The 23,995-nt window shown below is 51.7% G+C and overlaps 1 protein-coding gene across 3 annotated transcripts in view; it reads left to right on the top strand.

Moving 5' to 3' along the window:
• The window catches only part of NEGR1 (neuronal growth regulator 1), a 183,553-nt gene that overhangs the window by 60,919 nt on the left and 98,639 nt on the right, over positions 1 to 23,995 (top strand). For all 3 annotated transcript variants that reach the window (XM_036387956.2, XM_036387957.2, XM_036387955.2), the window contains exon 2: positions 18,779 to 19,011. In XM_036387956.2, coding sequence (XP_036243849.1) covers positions 18,779 to 19,011 — 233 coding nt within the window. The remainder of the gene's footprint in view (positions 1 to 18,778; positions 19,012 to 23,995) is intronic.

Raw genomic sequence — 23,995 nt, 5'->3', positions numbered from 1 at the left:
AGGAGCCCACCCCATCTTTTCTGTCTGCTCCCTGCGTGCCAGGCCTGCTTGCACCGGGACGTTCCCAAGGCCCTGGGGCACTGGCAGCAGGCAGCTGATGGGTTTTCCAGGCAAGCAGATGATTTGGAGGATTGTTTTGCGAACCTGCCCTTTGCCTGACCATTCTGAAGTGGGCGCATTCACAGGCAGCTCTGCCCTGTCTGGGGTGGCTCCGCAGCTGCTCAGGCCCTGGCCAGGACTCCATTTGCATTATTAATGTGTTTTTAACAAATGATCTATGAGGAGCAAGCTGTGACTATCGAGCACAATTACCGCTCAAATGAGAGTTTTAATATTGCAGCATCTGCTGCTCCTGCCAGTGGCCAGCTCACAGCCTCCCAGCAAGGCAAATCTGCACAGCCACCAGGATTCCTGAGCTGGAAATTCTGGGAAAAGGGGAGGAAGGGTGTGCAAGTCGTTTGTTGGGTGGAGAAACAAATCCCAGAACTCCTGGGTAAATTTAAATGCAGAAAGCTCTGGGCCAGATGAAAATATTCTGGGTTTAATTCTGGACTTCAGAGGCACAGCCAAGGCTGGGACATTTGTGTCCCTGTCCTGGAGGGATGAGGGGGAACAGGGATTTCCCATCCACACCCTCCAGGCTCTACCAGGAGCCTCTTCCAGCTGAGTTCCTCATCCTCCAGGATCCCACAGGAGCTGGGTTCCTCATCCTCCCCAGATCCCACAGGAGCTGGGTTCCTCATCCTCATCCTCATCCTCCAGGATCCCACAGGAGCTGGGTTCCTCATCCTCATCCTCATCCTCCCCACATCCCACAGGAGCTGGGTTCCTCACTCTCACCTCTCTGAGCCACCAGAGCTTCAAAGCTGTTTTCTTCCACAGATCTATCGAGGCAACACTTTCAGTGCTGTGCTCCAGAATCTGGTTTCCTAAAATCCCAGAACCCCAGACTGGGTTGGACTGGAAGGGACCCCAAATCCCACCCAGTGCCAGCCCTGCCATGGCAGGGACACCTCCCACTGTCCCAGGTGCTCCAGCCCCAGTGTCCAGCCTGGCCTTGGGCACTGCCAGGGCTCCAGGGGCAGCCACAGCTGCTCTGGGCACCCTGTTTGTAATCATATTAATAATCACAACTGCAATTCCTAGACTGGAGCTGAAGGGACCACCCTGAGCCCACCTGGAAGCTCCTCCCAGGGCTTGTGTCAGGATAAGGATGCAGGTGCTGGCACCCACCTTCCCTTTCAGCCTGGAATGAGTCACTCCAGAGCCTAGGGCTGTGTTTTTACCCTTCATTTTCTCCCAGATTTTGTTTGGGTTTGTTGTAGGTTTGAGCTGTCATCAACCCCTCAGTTGTATAACCCTTTTCCCAGGCTTTTTTGTTATTTTCTCCTTTGCTGCATTAGGATGCAATTATGTACTTCAGCTAATTGCCAGTTACTTAGTGTCAAAATGCATAATGTGTCTGAAATGTCCTCGCCTTCTCTGTCAGGATCCTGTGCAGAGCAGGAACGAATACGAGCTATTACTCTTGTCAAGAATTTACCTGAAAAGGTTTTTCTTTTCTTGCTCCATCACATTTTTGGGTGCAGCGTTGTGATTGCAGGCATTTAAAATGTATCAACTTTCTATTTACAAATGATTAGTTCTTGAGGCAGTTTTCGTGCAGGACTTATTTACTCAGAATTATAAATTCACATTTGGTTTGGCACGGACTTGGGGCTGATAAATCTGGAAACGTTTTTACAGACTAATGTAACTGGACAGCAGCAAGTGCCAGAAAGCATTAGGAAAATGGAAATCTGCTTCACAGCTGAATTTACCCTCTTAGAGACGCTGCATGCATTTGAATATTTTATCTCAGATATGTGTGAGGTAGTTGGGAAAAGGTTTAAATTTTAAAAATGGCATAATTAATGGCAGAGCTAATAATGGCACCTGGCTGAGGTGTGTTTGCTGCTAAGAAAGGAGATTTTTCTGTTCACATTGGCAGGCTGCCGGGTTTCTCCTTCAGAGCTCTTAAGTCACATCACTTTTGGCACATGAGAATTATTTTTAAAAGAAAATTAGAAAGATCCAGAGTCAATCTGCAGGAAAGGGAACACTGGAGGAGGGGGCCTGGAGCAATGTGAGCCTCAGAGAGGCAGTGGGGCTTCACCAGGCAGGTTCTGTTGTCTTTTCTGGAGAAGAAACAGTCCCCCGGGGAAAATCTGTTTACTTCTGTGGCTTAATGAAGAATTACTGGAAATCTCCAGAATCTGGCATTCCACAGCTTTTTGCATCTGAGCCGCCAGTTCAGGAAAGGTTTAACGAGGAACTTACCTAAAACCATCATCCAAACAAAAAGCACAGGGGGAGAGATTGTGCCTCAAGCCTGCCTCCGCTCAGCCGTCCGGTGTTTGCTGATCTGGGTGATGTCTGGCGTGAGGAAACAGCCACAAATGTGGGTTTGCCTACAGCTCTGTAGTGTTGGAGCTGCTGTGGAAAGGGATTATTCATGGGAAATGCTGAGAGGAGCCTTCCCTCTCAGGAGATTCTGGGGCTCCTCCCCTGTGGCCAGCGGAGTGAGGGGCAGCCGGGCAATGAATCACACACCGCGCTAAGTTCCTGCTGCTGTGGCATTTTGCAGTCCCACAGAATCACAAACTGTTACCAAGTGAGCCCGGGACAGGCTCTTTGTCAGGGCCAGGCAAGGAGGATTTCGTGAAAATGGCAGGAAAATTAATGCACAAACACCAGAGGTTCATGTCCAAAAAGAAGCCAGAGGAGTCCTTTTTCTTTATTTGAATAAAGGGAGAGGCCGTGGGGCATTCTCCTGGGATTCCCTTCTCGAATTTTTGGAGAGTGCAGCCTCCTTTTTATCCCAATTTCCAGCCACATTTCCCTTCTCTCTTTCCCCCTTGGCTGAAGTACCAGAGAGGTTCAGACTTCCCACAACACCTGACACCAAACAGTTCCCTCTAATGTATAACCCTCCTTTTAAATTTTTAATTCTTACAGAATTGAGGGGTTTTTCTTCCCCATTGTTTCTTTCATCTCTCAATGTCTAATTTCGTTTATCAGCAAACCCAAAGTTTATTTGTAAAAGCAAATCTCTTTTTCCATTCATCAATCCATGGAATCCTTCCCATTGTTTCTTTTACCTCCCAGTGCTGGTTTTACCTCCCAGCAGCCCCACAGCTGGTTTGGAAACACAAATCCACCGTTCCTCTCAGCACCAACCCATGGCCAGGTCCATCCCAGCCAGCGCTGTGTCACAGGTGTCACACAGGTGTCACACAGGTGTCATGTCACCCTGTTTTTTTAAGATTTTCTAAGCCTTCTGATGTTGACATTCTTGTAGTGAACTTTCTCACACGCTTTCTGTAAATAACTCATTGTTTTGCATTCCTTTATGGAGGAGGAGAGAGTTGATGGGCTGTTGGTTTAACCAGTGGCATTGGAGAGGTGGCACCGTCACCCTCCAATCCACTGTCACTTTTGGAAAACTATAAATGTCGGAGTCAGAAAATAAACGGCCCTTTTTTCTCTTTCACCTTGAGAACGGTGTGAGCGTGTGTGCTTTTGTGTCCTATAGCGACAGTGTCACAGGTGTCACACAGGTGTCACAGGTGTCACAGGTGTCACAGGTGTCACACAGGTGTCACAGGTGTCACAGGTGTCACAAGTGTCACACAGGTGTCACACAGGTGTCACAGGTGTCACAAGTGTCACACAGGTGTCACGCAGGTGACACAGGTGTCACACAGGTGTCACACAGGTGTCACACAGGTGTCACAGGTGTCACAGGTGTCACTCAGGTGTCACACAGGTATCACAGGTGTCACACAGGTGTCACAGGTGTCACAGGTGTCACAGGTGTCACACAGGTGTCACAGGTGTCACAGGTGTCACACAGGTGTCACACAGGTGTCACACAGGTATCACAGGTGTCACACAGGTGTCACAGGTGTCACAGGTGTCACAGGTGTCACACAGGTGTCACACAGGTGTCACAGGTGTCACACAGGTATCACAGGTGTCACACAGGTGTCACAGGTGTCACAGGTGTCACAGGTGTCACACAGGTGTCACACAGGTGTCACAGGTGTCACCCAGGTGTCACAGGTGTCACCTGCAGGGCTGGCTCAGACCCCTCAGCATCCCTCCACCTTCTGTTGGGGTTGAAGCAGCCCAGGGCTCTGGGCTGGAGCCTCTGGGGCTGACCCTGGTGCAGAGGGATGAGAGGGGCTCTGGGCTGGGAGCACCTGGCACGGTGGCAGTGTCCCTGCCCGTGGCACTGGCAGGGTTTGGGGTCCCTCCCAAGCCACACCTCTCTGTATTTTGTGATTTTGGCCGCCCCCACGGGACACAGCAGGGGCTGGTGCCAGCAGTCAGAGCTGCACAAATGGGAGAACTCACGGCACAGTGGGATTTTCCCAGTGGGTTGTAACAGGGGGCTGGGAATCACAGGGACAGCAGCTCGTCCATTCCTTATCCATGTGGGAAAAGGTTAATTGCTGAGGAAATGTGCTTTCCTCCCCATTCGTATCCTGGGGTTTACAGGGAGAGGGGGAGCCTGGCCTCTGAGCAAATCCTTGATAATTACCAGTACCACAATATCTGAATGTGAAATTCAACCTTCATCATTTGCTAAATAAGTCCAGATTCCTCCACCTGAATCTGCCTTAGGGAAGCTTGAACTAAGACAGTTTTTTCCCTAATTTTTCTGAAACATCCTTTTTTAAAGGGATATGAGCTTCCTGCTCATCCAAGTTACCTCATGAAAATGAGATGAAAGCACTCCAGCCACACTTCCCCAGGCTGCATTTTGCAAATATGATTTGTACAGAGCCATTCCCTTAGGAACCAAGTCTCTAAAGCCTCTAAAGTCACAGAGACTTCCTCAGCATTTGGCTTTTCCAGCCCTGCCATCACCTGGTGGCTGGATCCTGTCACAGCAGGAGCCTCTCAGCTTTTTCACTAATTCCCCTGATTAACCTCTACAAAATTTGTTTGCGACTGCAAAATGCTTGCTGCAAATTCAAAGCACTTCAAAACCTGCTAAATATTCACAGGATGTGCTGCCCTGCTCCCTCAGCTGGGGTTTGCCACTCCTGGGGCACCTTGGATGAGGAATCCTGAGGGGTCTGTGGGGCTGTGGCAGGAGGCTGCGAGGAGAAAGGGTTTGGTGGTGAAAACCAGGAGCTTTTGGGTCAGGCTGCTGAAAGGAGGAAAGGTTTGGTGGTTAAAACCAGGAGTTTTTAGGTTGTTTTTAGCTGGCATGGAGAAAGGGTTTGGTGGCTACACCCAGGAGTTTTTACATTGTTAGCTGGCAAGAAGGAAAGGTTTGGTGGTTAAAACCAGGAGTTTTTAGGCTGTTAGCTGGCATGGAGAAAGGGTTTGGTGGCTAAAGCCAGTATTTTTAGGTTGTTAGCTGGCAAGGAGGAAGGGTTTGGTGGCTAAAGCCAGTATTTTTAGGCTGTTAGCTGGCAAGGAGGAAGGGTTTGGTGACTAAAGCCAGTATTTTTAGGTTGTTAGCTGGCCTTGCAGAGGGGAATGGTGCCAGCAGGGCCTGGAGAGCTGCAGGAACCCCCAGGTCCATCAGGGAATGCCAGGGAGGGACGAGCAGCACAGGGTTTGTGTAAAGGGATGTGGGGAGCACCATTGCAAAGCTTGATAAGAATTAAGAGAAGGACTCTTCGTGTGGCACTCCTGAATTGAACCTTAATTATGAATTCTGAGGGTCCTTTAAATGAAAGAGAACCATAGGCAATGGTTAAGCACTGTAAAACACTGCAGAGGTGGGAAAATGGCTTCTCTGATTCCTCCTCTCTGTTTTTTCTCCTTCTCTGTTATTTTCCCCTCTCTGTCTGGTCCTATCCTGTGACACTGGTGAGGGTGTTTGCAGAGGGAAGTTTGGGATGTGCTGGTGCTCTCTGAGAACTGGGGGAATGGCAGTTTTAATTACTTGTCAAGGGCAGCCAGAATCTCAGAAATGCGTTACTTTGCGTTTGGTAGGCTGCAATCGAAATAAATAAATGGGGCTGAGAGCTCAAATGAGTGCCTGCACAGTGGGCAGCAGCACTTCAAATGCTTGGGAGCATGAGGAGGCTGGAATGTGTTCCAGCAGCATATTGAACAATGGGAATCTCATCTGGAGCCTCGCAGCCAATTCTGTTTGCCTCCCCTCAGCTCTAATTAAGATTGACAAGGTTATCCAGAGCAGGAGAACAAATATTACAGGAATTGGAGATGTGTTGACACACGACTAAAGAACTACACGAAATTACATTTCTAGACAGGAAATACGAGCACAATTAAGACAAGGCTACTTGAGAAAATGTAGGGAAGATTTGTGCAGGATTTCTTGGGCTTTGAGCTCTTGGGCTGTTTTTGTGCCATTTCCACAGAATCCCAGAATGGTTTGGGTTGGAAGGGACCCCAAATCCCACCCAGTGCCAGCCCTGCCATGGCAGGGACACCTCCCAGTGTCCCAGGTGCTCCAGCCCCAGTGTCCAGCCTGGCCTTGGGCACTGCCAGGGATCCAAGGCAGCCACAGCTTCCACGACCTTCTATTCCAGGGCCTGCCCACCCTGCCAGGAACAATTCCCAATTCCCAATATCCCATCCATCCCTGGCAGTGGGAGCCATCCCCCTTGTGCCCTGTGAACAGTTTCTTTCCAGCTGTCCTGTAGCTCCTTCAGCTCCTGGAAGGCCACAGTTGAGTCTCCCTGAAGCTTCTCCAGTTGTTGGAGGAAGGTCTTTGACACTTATTCTTGCATAAAAGTAAAATACCAGGACTGGCACAAGGTGCCCAGAGCAGCTGTGGCTGCCCCTGGGTCCCTGGCAGTGCCCCAGGCCAGGCTGGACACTGGGGCTGGAGCACCTGGGACAGTGGGAGGTGGCCCTGCCGTGGGAATGGGATGAACTTTAAGGTCCTTTTCAACCCAAACTATTCCATGATTTAACCTAAAATAAAAGTTTGCAGCTCTTTGATGTAAATGTGAATTTTCATGTGTGTTTTGTTTGATGTAAATATGAATTTGTTGTGTGTTTTCCAGTGTGGTTTCAGTGCATGGTTCCCAGCTGCTAACACACTCAGCATCCTTCCACACCTCACACAGAGATTATCAATGATCAGTGATCGATACAGTTTATAAAAGTCTGTTCTGAAGGGAAATTGCTACCTTTCAAAGGATGGGATTCTATCTTCCCCTCTCTTCTCCAAGTAAAATGAACAGCCAACTTACTTTGAACATGAATAAGGAGACTGGGTATGCTTTCTTCAAAGGGAAAACATAAACAGAAAAGAGAATTCCCACTGGCTGCTGCTATTAAAAAGCTGTTTATGGGTGAAGTGCTCAAGGAAAGGGCTCCAGAGCAGCCCCTGGTGCAGAGGGTTGTGCAAATGTTGTCAGCGCCTGAGGCAGTGCAGGAAGGGGAACGGCCTGGGAAGGGACTGGGGCACCAAGGGCTTTCCCAGGAGTGATGAAACCTGTTCCACACCGACAGAGGCTGTTTGGGCAGGCAGTGAGGGGGTTCTGGTTATCACTGATTGTTCAGGGGCTCCGTGTTTGAGCACTCGGGATTCAGGTGCTCAATGTTTGTTTAGGTGCTCAGTGTTTGTGTGGTCAATATTTACGTGCTCAAGGATTGTTTAAGTGCTCAAGGAGTTTTTATGTGCTCAGTATTTAGGTGTTCAGTGTTTAGGTGCTCAGTGTTTGTGTGCTCAATGTTTGTTTCACTGCTCAGTGATTGTTCAGGTGCTCAAGGATAATTTAAGTGCTCAGTGTTTAGGCGCTCAACATTTAAGCGCTCAATGTTTATTTAGGTGTTCTATGTTTAAGTGCTGAATGTTTGGGTGCTCTGTGTTTCTTTAAGTGCTCAATGACCATTCAAGTGCTCAATGTTTAGGTGCTGAATGTTTGTTTAGGCGCTCATTGATTGTTTAAGTGCTCAATGTTTGTTTAGGTGCTCGTTGATAGTTTAAGAGCTCAATGATTGTTTAAGGGGTCAGTGATTGTTTAAGCGCTTAATGTTTAAGCCTCCATATGTAGGTGCCCAGTGTTTGTATAGGTGCTCAGTGTTTCGGTGCTCACTGTTTGGGTGTTCAACATTGTTTAGGTGCTCAGTGTTGTTTAAGTGCTCAATGATTTTTTAGGTGCTCAGAGCTTAAGTGCTCAGTGTCAGTTTGGGTGTTCAATGATTGCTCATGCACTCAGTAATTGTTTAAGCGCTCAGTGTTTCAGTGCTCAGTGTTTGTTTGGGTGCTCAGTGTTTGTTTAGGTGCTCAGATTTGGGTGTTCAATGATTGTTTAAGTGCTCCATGTTTGCTTAGGTGCTCCAGGATTTTTTAAGTGCCCAATGTTTGTTTAGGTGCTCAGTGTTTGTTTGGGGGTTCAGTGTTTAAGTGCCCAATGTTAGTTTGGGTGTTCAATGATTGTTTAAGTGCTCAATGTTCAAGTGCTCGGTGTTTGTTTGGGTGTTTAAGAATTGCTTAAGTGACTGTTTAAGTGGTCAGTGTTTGTTTGGGTGGTCAGTCAGGACTGTTCCTTTAGAAAGGCAATTGGTGAAGGTTTGTTTGGGCAGGCAGGGAATGTTTGTTTGGGTTGTCCAGGAATGTTTGTTTGTGTTTGTGTTTGTTTAGGTTGTCCAGTGGGTTTTGTTTGTTTGGGTTGTGGGTGGAATGTTGCTTGGGAAGGTGGTTCCTCCTTCCCTGAGTGCAGCCCCCAAACCCCCTGTGCTGGGAATTGCCATTTGTCTCAGGCAGCAGTGGGGGAGTTTAATATTAGTCAGAGGAAACTGAAACTCCCCATTTGGGTCCCTTCTCCTCAAAAGGCTGGGCCGGGTGACTCTCGAGGTTTTTGGTTTGAGGGGCTCAGGGCAGTGCTGGGGCACAGAGCTGAGCCCTGGCCCTGCCTGGCAGGCAGGGAGAGCTCCGTGAGCTGCTCCCCTCTGTGGGCACTGCTGTGCTGCTCTGGGCTGCAATCCTGCCTTGCCCTGGAGCTCCCCAGGGTACAGCTCCTTGTGATGCTGCACCAGCTGCTGCGAGGAGCAGTGGTGGCAGGGGAAGGACAGTGCCAGCCCCGGGACCCCTCCCCACCCAGCCCCGGGACCCCTCTCCATCCATCCATCCCCAGGACCCCTCTCCATCCATCCATCCCCAGGACCCCTCCCCATCCATCCCTGGGACCCCTCCCCATCCATCCATCCCTGGGACCCCTCCCCACCCAGCCCCAGAACCACTCCCCACCCAGCCCCGGGACCCCTCTCCATCCCTGGGACCCCTCTCCATCCATCCATCCCCAGGACCCCTCTCCATCCATCCATCCCCAGGACCCCTCCCCATCCATCCCTGGGATCCCTCCCCATCCATCCCTGGGACCCCTTCCCATCCATCCATCCCCAGGACCCCTCCCCATCCATCCCCAGGACCCCTCCCTATCCATCCCCGGGACCCCTCCCTATCCATCCATCCCTGGGACCCCTCCCTATCCATCCCCAGGACCCCTCCCCATCCATCCATCCCTGGGACCCCTCCCTATCCATCCCCGGGACCCCTCCCCACCCAGCCCCAGGACCCCCCCCCCCATCCATCCCCAGGACCCCTCTCCATCCATCCCCGGGACCCCTCCCCATCCACCCCTGGAACCCCTCCCCATCCATCCCTGGGACCCCTCTCCATCCATCCATCCCCGGGACCCCTCCCCATCCATCCCTGGGACCCCTCTCCATCCATCCATCCCCAGGACCCCTCTCCATCCATCCCCGGGACCCCTCCCCATCCATCCCCGGGACCCCTTCCCCATCCATCCCTGGGACCCCTCCCCATCCATCCCCGGGACCCCTTCCCCCATCCATTCCTGGGACCCCTCCCCAGTGCTGCCCTTCCAGGCTGGCCCAGGGGGGCTCCTTCCCTCCTTCCCACCAGGATCTGCCCCCCGGGAGCTGTTCAATAGGGTTGTTAATAATGCATTAGTCTGGAGCAAGCAGCTGGGAGGTTCATCCAAAAACCTGACTGCTGCTGGCAAACACAGCCCCAGCCATCTGTGCCAAGGCCCTGTATTTACATCATCCATCCACAACCAGTTCCTGCTCTTGTAAATCAAGAGATCATTGTGATTCTCCTGAAAGATTCATTGTGGTGAGAGACTGCAGCACAATTAAATTTGCCTTCTTTTATTATTTATCACTAATATTCCAACCAGTGGTATATCAACAAAGTAAATGTTCCAGGAGATAAGCCCAGATGAAATCATGGATCAGCCCTGGTGGAGGGGAGACAAATGGAGTCATTCAGTCATCAGTTTGGGCAGGAATTCTATTTCATGAGAGCCTTTGGTGTTTTGAAATTTTGTTTTCATTCCGCCGGGGGCTGGAGATTGCTCCTGAAATATTCTGGCAAAAATGAAATTGCAGAGAACGGGAATGGCGTGCCAGCAGCAGCAGCAGCAGCAGCAGCAGCAGCAGCAGCGTGTGACATCGATTGTTATCCAGTGACCTGCTGGGGGGACACTTGTGGGGAGAGTGCTCTGCCTGCCAGCGAGCAGAGCTGTGCCATAGACCACCCTGCCTCTGGAGCAGGGGCCAGCCTGCTGGGGGCTGTCAGAGCCCGGGGGCTGGAGCTGCTCCTGCTCAGCCTGGGGCTGATTTCCATCAGCTGGAGGGGCAGCAGGGGGCTCACAGTGCTGGGGAGGGGCTGCTGCCTGCACGGGCAGGTGGGCTTGGTGAACACCAGCGCCTCGCACAGCTCCAAACCTCTCCAGCACATCCTCTGGGAGCGGCGACACAGCAGCACCTGGGCCCCCTGAATGGAAGGGTTTGGGTGGGATTGGCACTCCTCTAGGCTGTTTGCAGCCAGCTTTGGAGGTTTCTGCACCAGGAGCTGCTTGGTCAGACGTGTGGTACCTCAGGGGCTGGTTATTTATTTATAAACCTGCTGTCTCTGCTATAAAAAGCTTTGCAATAGCCCAATAATAAATGCATTCATCACCACATCTGCTGTAATCACTGCAGCTCCTGAGCTGCTATTTGGCTCTCATTAGCTGCAACTCCCATTCACCTATAATTTTGGAGAACACACAATTATGTGTTATCACTCCTTCAAGTGATTACTACACTGGATGTTTTTAAGATAATGGCGTGGAACACGCCGTGATGAATTGCACCTCTCCAGGTAGTTTTGTTTCTGTCATTAACTCTATTATTTTATTTAAACCAGCCTGGAGGAGCTGTGGGGCAGGGCTGGCATCACCTGCTCGGGGAAGGGCTCCAGGTCAAGGCTGATCTGATAAAGGACGTGGCCCAGCACACAATTATCTCCCTGCTGCCTGTCCTCCCCACTCACACTGCAGATATTATTATGAGGAGATTGAAAACCCAACCTGTTTGCAGCTGGAAAGGTCCTTTTCTCGTTAAGCTTTGATAGTGATAAAAGCCTTTTCAGGGAGGACATGGGGAGGAACAGGAATCCTGAGAAATCCCTGGAGCCTGGGCAGCAGCAGCCTGGGAGAGAAGAGGTGAGGAGAGCCCAGCTCTTCTGAGGAGCCACAGCTCTGCCTGCAGCTGGGCTGGCACTGCTCAGACCCCTCAAATCCTGGCTCCAGCTCTGGGGCCCTCAGGACAAACCTGACCCTCAGGGGCTGGAGAGTGTCCAGGGCAGGGAATGGAGCTGGGCAGGGGCTGCAGAATCCCTGAGGAGCTGGGCAGGGGCTGCAGAATCCCTGAGGGAGCTGGGCAGGGGCTGCAGAATCCCTGAGGGAGCTGGGCAGGGGCTGCAGAATCCCTGAGGGAGCTGGGCAGGGGCTGCAGAATCCCTGAGGGAGCTGGGCAGGGGCTCAGCCTGGAGCAAAGGAGGCTCAGGGGCCCTTGTGGCTCTGCACAGCTCCTGCCAGGAGGGCACAGCCGGGGGAGAGTCAGGGAACAGGGACAGGAGCAGAGGAAATGGCCCCAGGTTGTGTCAGGGGAGGATTGGGTTGGACATCAGCAGGAATTTCCCCATGGAAAGGGGCTCAGGCACTGGAACTGCCCAGGGAGGGTTGCAGGGCCCATCCCTGGAGGTGTCCCAGGATGTGGCACTTGACCATTTCTCCCTCAGCCTGAGGCAGCTTTGCTGTCCTTCCCCTTTGCTGTCGCCTCCCTTTGCTGTCCCTGCTCACCTTGTCTCATTTTCCCCACCAGCAGCAGTGCAGCAAGAGCAGGTTCAGATTTCTCCTGAGCAGGTCTGGGCCGTGCCAGGGCACACTCAGGGCCCGGGGCACACTCACTCAGGCTCTGGGGCACCCTCACTCAGGCTCTGGGGCACCCTCACTCAGGCTCTGGGGCACACTCAGGCTCTGGGGCACTCTCACTCAGGCTCTGGGGCACCCTCACTCAGGCCCTGGGGCACCCTCACTCAGGGCCCGGGGCACCCTCACTCAGGGCCTGGGGCTCACTCAGGGCCTGGGGCACACTCACTCAGGCTCTAGGGCACACTCACTCAGGCTCTGGGGCACCCTCACTCAGGGCCTGGGGCACCCTCACTCAGGCTCTGGGGCACCCTCACTCAGGGCCTGGGGCACACTCACTCAGGCTCTGGGGCACACTCAGGGCCTGGGGCACCCTCACTCAGGCTCTGGGGCACCCTCACTCAGGCTCTGGGGCACCCTCACTCAGGGCCTGGGGCACCCTCACTCAGGGTCTGGGGCACACTCAGGCTCTGGGGCACACTCACTCAGGCTCTGGGGCACACTCACTCAGGCTCTGGGGCACACTCACTCAGGGCCCAGGGCACACTCACTCATGCTCTGGGGCACACTCACTCAGGGCCTGGGGCACCCTCACTCAGGGTCTGGGGCACACTCAGGCTCTAGGGCACACTCACTCAGGCTCTGGGGCACCCTCACTCAGGGCCTGGGGCACACTCACTCAGGCTCTGGGGCACACTCACTCAGGGCCCAGGGCACACTCACTCAGGCTCTGGGGCACACTCAGGGCCTGGGGCACCCTCACTCAGGCTCTGGGGCACCCTCACTCAGGCTCTGGGGCACCCTCACTCAGGGCCTGGGGCACCCTCACTCAGGGTCTGGGGCACACTCAGGCTCTGGGGCACACTCACTCAGGCTCTGGGGCACCCTCACTCAGGGCCTGGGGCACTCTCACTCAGGCTCTGGGGCACTCTCACTCAGGGCCTGGGGCACACTCACTCAGGCTCTGGGGCACACTCAGGGTCTGGGGCACACTCACTGAGCATCCATCCCCTCCCAGCCAGGGCAGGGCTCTGGCACAGCCTCCCCTGCCAGCCCTGGGGGTTTGGGCACAGCCCCTGCCTGGGGCTTCCTTAGAGAATTAAAAATAAGGACCAATGTAAGTGTCCCAAACTGAAATGAAGGCACTTAGTGGCTGCTCTGATCCAGTTGGATATTTCAGGGTGCTAAAACCCCTCAGCAACACGCTGGGATATTGGAAATTTGGGAAGTAACAGGAAATGGTTACTCATTCTCCAGACCTTTGCCTTGCTTTGGTCTCAGAGCTTATGGTGCTTTTTTCCCCCTTTAATTTTGTTTCAGTGTTTGTGGTGAAAAAGAGTCAGAAAAACCTCTGACTTTGACAGTCCAATAAAATAAACACAATTGGCTCCCAAATTTACCAAGATCCCTTTCCCTGAGCATTAGTGTAAAACCAAAAGGCAAAGCCAGGTCATGAATTGTTTCCTTACCTCTCTGCATTGGTAATGTCTTCTTTGTAATCTTGGGAAGTCAGTGTTTCTCTATCATAAATCTCTAGGAATGAATAAATATCAAATACAGCAGCCAGACCCTTTTTAATATTGCAAATAATGTGATGAATTTGGGAGTTACTCTCTGAAAGTGAAGCCAGGGCTCTCACACCAACAGGGGTGTGGGATATTCTGAGCCTTCAAACAGAAAATAATGTGAGCTCCCATGAAGGAAGTGATTAATGACTGAAAATTCTGAGCTTTACACTGCAGTGTTTTGTCCATTTTAGTATGAAAATACATCTGTGAAAGGGAGGAGGGGAGAATGATTTTGTATAATTAAAACCAAATGAATTTATTGCAGTCGTGGCAGCAGCAGTTTCTCCATCCTTGCCATGGGGAAAAATCCATTTCCTGGTGGCAGGAGGGAAGAATCCACTACTAAGGGTATGGCTGGGGGTGCTGTGCCAGGAAACCCCTGGGAAAATGGGATTTCTCTGGCTTGGATGGACTGGCAGCTGCTGAGGATGGAACCCACAGAGATTAAAGTTTGTGTGGCATCGGCTGTAGGGAAAATTGCATTCCAAATCCTGCAGAGGAACAAACACTTTTGCTCTTAATTACTGATATTGGGCTGGTTCTCTGTCTGGAGAGGTTCAGATGGAGGGGTTAATCCCTGGTTATCTGCAGGCTGATTTCCTGGGGCATCCCAAGGCGGGTGGGATCATGAGCCAGCCCAGCAGCTGGAGCTGCCCAGTGTCCCTGTGCCCTGTGCTGTGTCCCCTGTCCCACCACAGCAATCTGAGCCCCCTGGCCAGTGAGCAGCCCCTGGGGGCTCTGTGCTGCAGGGGCAGGGGGCAGGGTAATGATGCTGATTGCTCAGGAGCAGAATGGAGGAGCAGCTTGGAGCTACAGCCAAGATGAGAAAGGGAATTCTGAACCCAAAAGCAAAAGGATCAACAACGTAAATGAGTTTAAACTGAAGGGAGGCAGGGTTAGACTGGAGATCAGGGGCAAATCCTTCCCTGGCAGGGTGGGCAGGCCCTGGCACAGGTGCCCAGAGCAGCTGGGGCTGCCCCTGGGTCCCTGGAATGCCCACGGCCAGGCTGGGCACTGGGACACCCTGGGACAGAGGGAGGTGTCCCTGCCATGGCAGGGTGCGAATGGCTGGGATTTATTTGAAGTCCATTCCCACCCAAGCCAGTCTGGGATTCTGAGATTTCTCTCCTCTCAAGCACTGCCCAACACCTTCCAGCTGCAGCCCAGGCCCCTTGGACACAGGATATCCCCTGTCCCTGGGGTTTCTGGAGCAAGACCAGGCTGGGGAGCATTCCAGGCAATTCCAGGCAATTCCAGGCAGTTCCAGGCAATTCCAGGCAGTTCCTGTCCTTCAGGACAGCCAGGAGGGATCCCAGCCCGTGGAGGCTCCTGGAGCAGAGCCCCTGTGCAGTTTTAATTAAGCAAGTGCAAGAGCTGGTTTTTTACAAAGATTAATGGATCTCTGTTTTAATTATGGTGGAATAATAGACTAGAGAGCTGGGAAAGTGGCAGGCATTAAAAAAAGAGGATTAAAAACTTGAGGGAAGCTGGGTGAGACTATATTTTTCCGTACTTACAAATTACAGAAGATCATCCCCATTAATAATGATTGGAAAAATAATAAAGTGCCCTCAGCCTTGTATGACAGTTAACATTAAAATCTATTTTTTATGCTTGTTGTGTGGGGAATTTCTGATTACAATCATCAGTTAAAAAAGAAACTGTGCTTTTTTCCAATCTTCCAAATTTAAATACAGAAGAATCCTCTGATGAGTTCAGCTATGGTTTCATCAATACTTTTCCAAGCCATGGCAAGGTAAAAAGAGCAAAAATCACTTTTATTTAATGTCTGTTATGCTTACTTTAGTTGTGCTGCAGCGTTATCATTAATTGCTAAAAATAATTGGTTCTATGCATAGATTTTGAAAATTACATTGCAGGAAATGCTGCTGGGGTGTGCTGGGAGTTTTAATAGGAGCAGAATTTAGGGAAAGAGAGGAAAAGGAAAAGAGAGAAAAGGAGAAGAGAGGAAGGGGAAAAGCGAGGGAAGGCCTCTGATATTTGCAGGTTTTACTGTTGGTCATCCTTTAAATGAATGATTTCCCAGAGATTGCTATAGGAAGGGTTTCATTGTTATTCCTTTTGCTAAAGCTCCTCGTGCTCTGCTGGAATCCCTGCCCTGCCCTGGGCAGGAGAAGCACAGTGGCACACAAACCCTTTGTGGAAAAGCTGCTCTTCCTCAGGAAATTGTGAAGGTTTGGGGGAAAGGAAAGGAAAGCCTTTCCTTAAACAGTAAAAAACCCTGGATTTCCCTTATTTTTGCTCCCCCTGTGTCCTGCAGGAGAGCTCTGGGCAATGGCAGGGACTCCAGGCCTGGGAGGGGATTTACAAACAGCCAGGGATTAAATCCGTTCGCTTGGAAAACATTTCAGAGATGAATCATTTGATTGCTGCTTCCGTGGGGTAAAAATAAAAATGCACTTTTATCCATCACTTGCCACGGGGGTGCTGGGGAAGCACAGGATATTGGCTGCTGCTGGGGCTGAAAACCACCCTGCTGAGGGCTCAGCAAAACCGGGCAGCAGCTCTGAGCCACAGAGCTGGGGGTGCTCCAGGAGCCCCTCTGGGGGTGTCCCAGGGTGGGTGCCCTTGGGAAGGACCTCCAAGCCCAGCCCATCCCACCCTGTGACGGGTCCCAGGATGAGGGAAGAGATGAGAATGTTGGCTCCGTGTTTCAGAAGGCTGATTTATTCTTTTATGATATATATTACATTAAAACTATACTAAAAGAATAGAAGATAGGATTTCATCAGAAGGCTGGCTAATAATAGAAAAAGAAGGAATGAATAACAAAGGTTTGTGGCTCGGACAGAGAGTCTGAGCCAGCTGGGCTGTGATTGGCCATTAATCAGAAACAACCACATGAGCCCAATCCCAGACCCACCTGTTGCATCCCACAGCAGCAGATAACCATTGTTTGCATTTTGTTCCTGAGGCCTCTCAGCTTCTCAGGAGGGAAAATCCAAAGGAAAGGATTTTCCTTAAAAGATATATATCCTGGACACCGCCCTGAGATCCTGGAGGTCTTTTCCAGCCCCAGTGATTCTGTGAATTCTTTTCTGATTTTTTTTCTTTTTTCTGGTGAGCCACGCAGAGAGCAGGGAGTTGGTGGAGCTGGGTTTTTGTGTTGGGAGAGGAGGAGGAGGAGGAGGAGGAGGAGGCTGCCCTTCTCTCCTCGGGGGAGAGTTCACAGTGCTGAGGCTTCCCTCCAAGGTTTGGACGTGTGAGCGTGAATAAACAGTGGGAGAGTGAAATTAATGAAGTGGTAAATGCTCACTGAACCACAGGCTACCTGCAAAAATGCTGATTTGTAATTCCTGGCGTCCCAGGGCGGTTTGGGGTGGGAAGGGCCTTAATCCTGCAGTCACTGCAGCCCAGCCCCGGGCAGGGACAGCTCCCTGAGCCCGGCTGCTCAGCTCTGCTGCATGGACTGCACCCAGCTGCTGCAGAAAGCCACTGGGAAAGGAACACGTGCTAGAAAAGCCTCCGTGAATTGGAGCTTTCTCTGCCTCTCCCACCCTGCTGTTCATTAGAATCGAGTTCAAAACGTTCTCAGGACTTTGAAAGAGGCTCCTTGCCTTCCCTGGATGGGACCAGACCCTACACAGCTCCTCCTGCAGGGATGCCAACCTCAAAGTGCCACTTCCCGGTGACATCCCAATTCTCTGCTCTACAAATGGGGATATTTTATCCCTCAGAACCCTTTCAGATTTAATGTTGAGATCATTAATTAAATGAATGGTTATTCTCTTGCTTTGTTTCTGAACCATTTCAGCCTGATGTTTCCAGTTCCTTATTCCTGAATGGAATGTCATTTTCCACTTAAACAATACTGCCAGATGCTTAAGGCACCAAATCACCATTTTCTCCCTCCAGTTTCTATGGCTGTGCTATTTTAATGTTTCATCAAAGGGATGAGCTCTATTGCATTCCCCTCTTCTCTTGGATTTCCTTCATGTAGAAAGCTCTTTATGAAATAAAAATGTCCCATTAGTCTGTTGCACTTTGTATTATCCTCCTTCCTACCTTCCTCCAGCTTTTAAAACTGTTTCAAAGCCTTAAATTCCAAGGTGGGCATGGGGGGTGAGTCTAAAATTTGCCTAATTCGTTCTCCACGTTTCCTGAAGAGTTGTTAATTTGTGGAGAGAAATGCAGATTTTCCGGTGCCACAGCATCACTGCCCGATGGCCGCTGGCTTTGCAGCTCCCTGCTCTCAGCCCTGTGCAGCTGTTCCTGGGCCCCGTGTTCCATCAGCTGCTCTGCCTTTTCCCACCTGCTGGCTCTGGAAAATGGAGCACGGTGCTCTTGAGCCAGGCTTAGACATCCTCCACCCCTCAGGCAGGCTCAGGCTCCTCCAGCAGCTTGTGCAATAAAGCTGCTCCTAAATCTCCTCCCTGTCCTGGGACCCCCTCACTGCAGCCCCTGAGGGAGAGGAGCTCCTGGGGTGGGATGGGATAATGGGGTGGGGTAATGGGATGGGATAATGTGATAATGGGATGGGATAATGGGGTAATGAGATGGGCTGCCAGGTCCCTTCTCACCCAAACCACTGGGGGGTTCTGGGGTTCTGTGACCCCTCTGAAAAGAAGCTGGTTTGGGTCCTGTGATGTCCAGATAGTTTTTCCTGGAAAAGGGTCTCAGCTCCTGAGCTCAGCAGCACAAGGGGGCTGTGTCTCAGGAACAGGGCAGGAATTTTCCATGGAGCACGCGTTGCTGCTGACCCTCAGGGCTGAGGCTGCAGGAGAAAGGGCTGGGCCAGAATAATAACTGGAGCTTTCCTCCAGTGCTCCAGCAGCAGTCCAGGGCAGACAGATACACCTGTGGGCACTGTGTGTGTCTGTGAGCTGGGCTGTGGGCTTTGGATGGCTCTGAGTTTATCAAGCCATTCCTGGTGTGGTGTGAGCTCAGCTCTGATCAATCCCAGCTGTGCTCAGCCCCAACACAGCAGCGAGCAGCGCTGAGCAGCTCCCCCAGCCCCCTGCTCAGGGTTCCCCTTCTCCCCAGGTGCTACCTGGAAGACAGAGCCTCCAAGGGGGCCTGGCTGAACCGCTCCAGCATCATCTTCGCGGGCAACGACAAGTGGTCGGTGGATCCGCGCGTGTCCATCACCACGGCCAGCCACCGGGATTACAGCCTGCAGATCCAGGACGTGGATGTGACAGACGATGGCCCCTACACCTGCTCTGTGCAGACCCAGCACACGCCCAGGACCATGCAGGTGCACCTCACCGTGCAAGGTAGGCCGGTGCAGCCCTGGCATTGCAGTTCTTCGGGGGTTTTTGTTAGTTTTTTGGGGGTTTTGTTGTTTTGGGTTTTTTTTTTTTTCAGAAGGTTAATTAATTACTTTATTATACTGTACTATTCTATATTATATTACACTGTATTACATTACATCTAAGCTGAATCTGCCAAGCACTCAACTCTGCACACAACTGCACAGCATCTTGTGACTGTCACCCTCAGTCCCGACTCACACACACCTGGTCCTGACAGGCCAAGGAAATAAAACACCATCACTCTGGGAAAACAATCTCCACGTTGCATTCTACTTTTGTCAAAAAAGTAGACAAAAGTAGACAATGTGTGGCACAGCAAATCGTAAGAATTGTGTTTTCTTTCTCTGAGGTTCAGAGAATGTGAAACCCAGAAATATTCTTGGAAAAAATTGTGTCCTGCTTTTCTCTGTGAAGAGAAATGTGGCGACATGGCATGGCAAACTGCAACCCCTTCAGAGTCCCTTTCCCTTTCCTTTCCTTTCTCCTCTGGTGTCAGTTTTCACATGGATTTAATATTTATTGTATTGTTCCAGGGTGAACAATTCTTGGTTTTGATTGTCTTCCTAATAATTAATGCCCCCATGCAAGGGCTAAAAAAACAAGTTGGAAATTAATTGTGTGTATAAAATACATCAACAGGAGCTTAAAATTAATTAGGCTAACTACGAGCATATAGAGAAATAATAACTCAATAGTTAAAAATATGCATAATTATTAAGCAATTGCATTTATATCTTCAGAAATGCAAAGTATAACCTAAGGCTTTAACTTATTAGTCTTTGGTGCAATCATCATTAACATTTTCTTTTGCATTTTTATGAGTAATAAAGCAATGAATACAGAGGAGAAGAATTGAACTGGCAATCCTTATTAATCCATGTGGCACGTGGAAATCCCTTAGAAATAGCAGGGTGAGCCACCTCCCACACCAGTTGTCCTTAGCCATGGGAATCCTGCAGGAATGCTGCGGGAATGTTGGGCTGGAGCTCTGAGCTCAGTGTGTGTGTTTTATTAAAATATTGTGGAGTCATTTTTGTGACCCTGGTGAGAGGCCTCAGGACCCTCAGGCTCGGTTGGGGCACGTGCAGGGACACAGGGACAGGGGCAGGAGCAGAGGGAATGGCCCCAGGCTGGGCCAGGGCAGCTCAGGGTGGGCACAGCAGGAATTTCCCCATGGAAAGGGGCTCAGGCACAGCCCAGGGAGGGTTGCAGTGCCCATCCCTGCAGGTGTCACCTGGAGGTGGCACTGAGAGCTCTGAGCAGGTCTCAAGCTGGGGATCAGTGCTCTGGGAGGGCTGGTCCTGTGCCCCTCAGTGCCTGCCTTTGTGCAGGGACTCCCTGACACCCATTTGTCATCCCAGCGGGACCCTGAGGTCACTGCTGGGAGGGACTGGGATGGCCCCTCCTGCTCCAGAGGGTTAAATCCTGGGATCACACAAGGAGCTGTCAGGGGGTGACACAAGGAGCTGTCCTGGGATGAACAAGGAGTTATCCTGGGATGACACAGTGAGTTATCCTGGGATGACACAGTGAGTTATCCTGGGATCACACAGGATTTATCCCAGGATCACACAGGGAGTTATCCTGGGAGCACCTTTAGGATTCCCTGTAAGTTCTTCCCCAGCTTGGTATCTGGAGATTAGGAACAGCCTCTGCTTGGGGCAGAAATGAGTGAGGGCAAAGCAAAACCACTCTGTGTGAGGGCATTGGGCTTCCCCTGGCGTTGGGAATAAATGATGAGACCCGAGGAATCCCAGGAGAACAGGAATGCTGGGCAGCAGAGTCCCAACCCTTCCCAAGCCCTGGGGCTGTGTTCCAGGAGCAGAAAACCTCTGCAGCTGCAGGAGCCAGGGGTTTGCTCTGCCCCAGAGGAAACAAGGGAAGGCTCAGGGACATCTAAAGCCCCAGACAGCTTCACACTCCAGGCATAAAAGGATCTGCAGTGAAGCTGCCCCCCAAAAGCTGTGCAACCCCAGCTCCCCCAAAGGCTGTGCAACCCCAACTCCCCCCAAAGGCTGTGCAACCCCAGCTCCCCCCAAAAGCTGTGCAACCCCAGCTCCCCCAAAAGCTGTGCAACCCCAGCTCCCCCCAAAGCTGTGCAACCCCAGCTCCCCCAAAGGCTGTGCAACCCAGCTCTCTGAAATCTGTGCAACCCCAGCTCCCCCAAAAGCTGTGCAACCCCTGCTCCTGCTTTCCCTGGAGCGTGTGAGCCTTGCACACACACAGATCCAGATCTGGCTGTGGCGCACCTCCTCTCTGCTGCTGGGGCTGGCAGTGTTCAGGGGGGAATTAAACACATTTTATGGGTTAAAGCCACCTTAATTCCCAGTGCAGGGAGCAGGGTCAGCTTCCCAGGTGTGACCGTGTTCACAGGGGTCTGAGGATGAGGGAAGAGACGAGGACCTGACTCCATGGTTCAGAAGGCTGATTTATTATTTTATGATATATATCACATTAAAACTATACTAAAAGAATAGAAGAAAGGATTTCATCAGAAGGCTGGCTAAGAATAGAATAGCAAAGAATGATAACAAAGGCTTGTGGCTCGGGCAGAGAGTCCGAGCCGGCTGGGCTGTGATTGGCCATTAATTAGAAACAAGCACATGAGCCCAATCCCAGACCCACCTGTTGCATCCCACAGTAGCAGATAACCATTGTTTGCATTTTGTTCCTGAGGCCTCTCAGCTTCTCAGGAGGGAAATTCCTAAGGAAAGGATTTTCCATAAAAATGTCTGTGACACCCAGGGGAGCAGCAGCCTCTGCCCTGCCCCACTCAGGAGCCCCCAGACCCAGGGGGCTTTGGCCACTGCCCACAGGGATCTCTGCAGAGCTGAGGTTGGGTTTGGGCTCCCAAATCCCTGTGCCAAAGCCAGCACAGCACTTGAGGGACACCAGCCGGTACAGGCTTGGTCAGTGTTACTCACTGCAGTTACCCCCTTTTGTAGCAGGCAAATTAACTGAGGTTTTTGATAAAACAGAAAAGAGAACTTGTGTCTTCACAAGCCCACATTTACATCGGTGAAGGAAGAAACACATGAAAGAGGAGATAATCCAGTTAACTTAATTTCAGTGACCTTATTAAAAAGAAGTGAGAATTCTGAAATAATTAATTGAAAGTTTTGATGGCAGCAGTTTGTAATCAGCTCAATGTACCTCAGTGCCAGATGCTGGATCTGCAAAGCCATGAGCTGCAGGTGATTTAAAAACCAGATGTTTGTCACAGCGAGGTAAAATCCCGAATTTCCCCTCACCACACTCTGCTGCTCCCAGAGAATTTTCCTCCAAAAGGTTATGCTTTCTGCCAATTGCACTCTGACATTTATTCTGCCAAAATCGGAATTGCCTCCTCCGAGCTGCTTTCCCTCCAGTGTGCAAAGGGCTGCAGCCACCCTTGGCAGGGTCCCTGAGAGGGGCTGGGGCTGGGGGACAGCCCCAGTGTCCCTGTCCCTTGGGGGGTGACAGACACAGGGGTGACAGACGCAGGGGTGACAGACACAGGGGTGACAGACACAGGGGTGACAGAAACAGGGGTGACAGACACAGGGGTGACAGACAGGGGTGACAGACGCAGGGGTGACAGAAACAGGGGTGACAGACACAGGGGTGACAGAAGCAGGGGTGACAGACACAGGGGTGACAGACACAGGGGTGACAGAAGCAGGGGTGACAGACACAGGGGTGACAGAAACAGGGGTGACAGATGCAGGGGTGACAGACGCAGGGGTGACAGATGCTCCTGCACTGGGCCAGGGGGGTTTGGGACAGCAGGGACACAGAGCAGGGCTCAGAGAGACCCCAGCCCCAAACAGGGACCCCAGCACAAGAAGGGACACAGAGCAGGGGGTCAGAGAGACCCCAGCCCCAAACATGGACACAGAGCAGGGCTCAGAGGGACCCCAGCCCCAAACAGGGACCCCAGCCCCAAACAGGGACACAGAGCAGGGCTCAGAGGGACCCCAGCCCTAAGTAGTCCCAGGGCTTTGGGGCCAGGTGTGGATGCTGGGGTGCACAGCTGGCACAGGTCACTGCATGGGTCACAGCTTTGCCTTTCAGGTGCAGATCCCAGTCCCAGCCCTGTCCCCAGGTGCCCCCAGTGCCTGCTGCCCCTCCCTGTGCTCTGTGCCATCCCCACCTTGTGCTCCCAGCAGTGCCAGAGGCCCGGCCCAGGCAGCCAGGGACACAAACCTTGCTGCCACCATCACCTGGCATCTGCTCCTCACTTACCCCAGCACCGCTGGGCAGCTCGGGACACCCTTGGGTGTGGGTGCCAGCCCTGGGTGTGGGTGCCAGCCCCGGGTGTGGGTCCCAGCCCTGGGTGTGGGTGCCAGCCCTGGGTGTGGGTCCCAGCCCTGGGTGTGGGTGCCAGCCCTGGGTGTGGGTCCCAGCCCTGGGTGTGGGTGCCAGCCCTGGGTGTGGGTCCCAGCCCTGGGTGTGGGTGCCAGCCCTGGGTGTGGGGTCCCAGCCCTGGGTGTGGGTCCCAGCCCTGGGTGTGGGTCCCAGCCCCAGCCCAGCTCCCGTGCTGCCCTCCCAGCTCCCCCTCAGCCCTGCAGGGATCTGCTCCCAACACGGGAGCTGTAAATAATTCAGTTATCCCTGGAAATGCCTTTTACAGATTCAGTCAGGAACCACAACCTCGGGTTTTTATTTAAACATGTATAATGTTCCCAAAGTAATACTCTAGGCCCTTTTTCTGTTTAATAAACCCCCTTAATGTCCCCTAAATATTAATGTATTGATTTAGTCTTTGCAATGTTTGCAAAGTCTAATTTGTTTCCTCAGCCGGGCCAAGAGGGACTTGCATTTGAAGCTAACGAGATAAATCTTCCCCAAATTTATTTAAAGTGGGACAAAATAAATATGCAAAAGACTTTAAAATCATCTAACAACCACTTCCCAGCTAAAACTGACAATCCATTACTCTTTTAAATTGCCAGCACTCGAGCAG

This window comes from Molothrus ater, chromosome 9, assembly GCF_012460135.2.
Source record: "Molothrus ater isolate BHLD 08-10-18 breed brown headed cowbird chromosome 9, BPBGC_Mater_1.1, whole genome shotgun sequence".
Taxonomy (NCBI): domain Eukaryota; kingdom Metazoa; phylum Chordata; class Aves; order Passeriformes; family Icteridae; genus Molothrus; species Molothrus ater.
The sequence above is the reverse complement of the archived record's forward strand: the minus strand, read 5'-3'. Positions and strand labels throughout refer to the sequence as shown.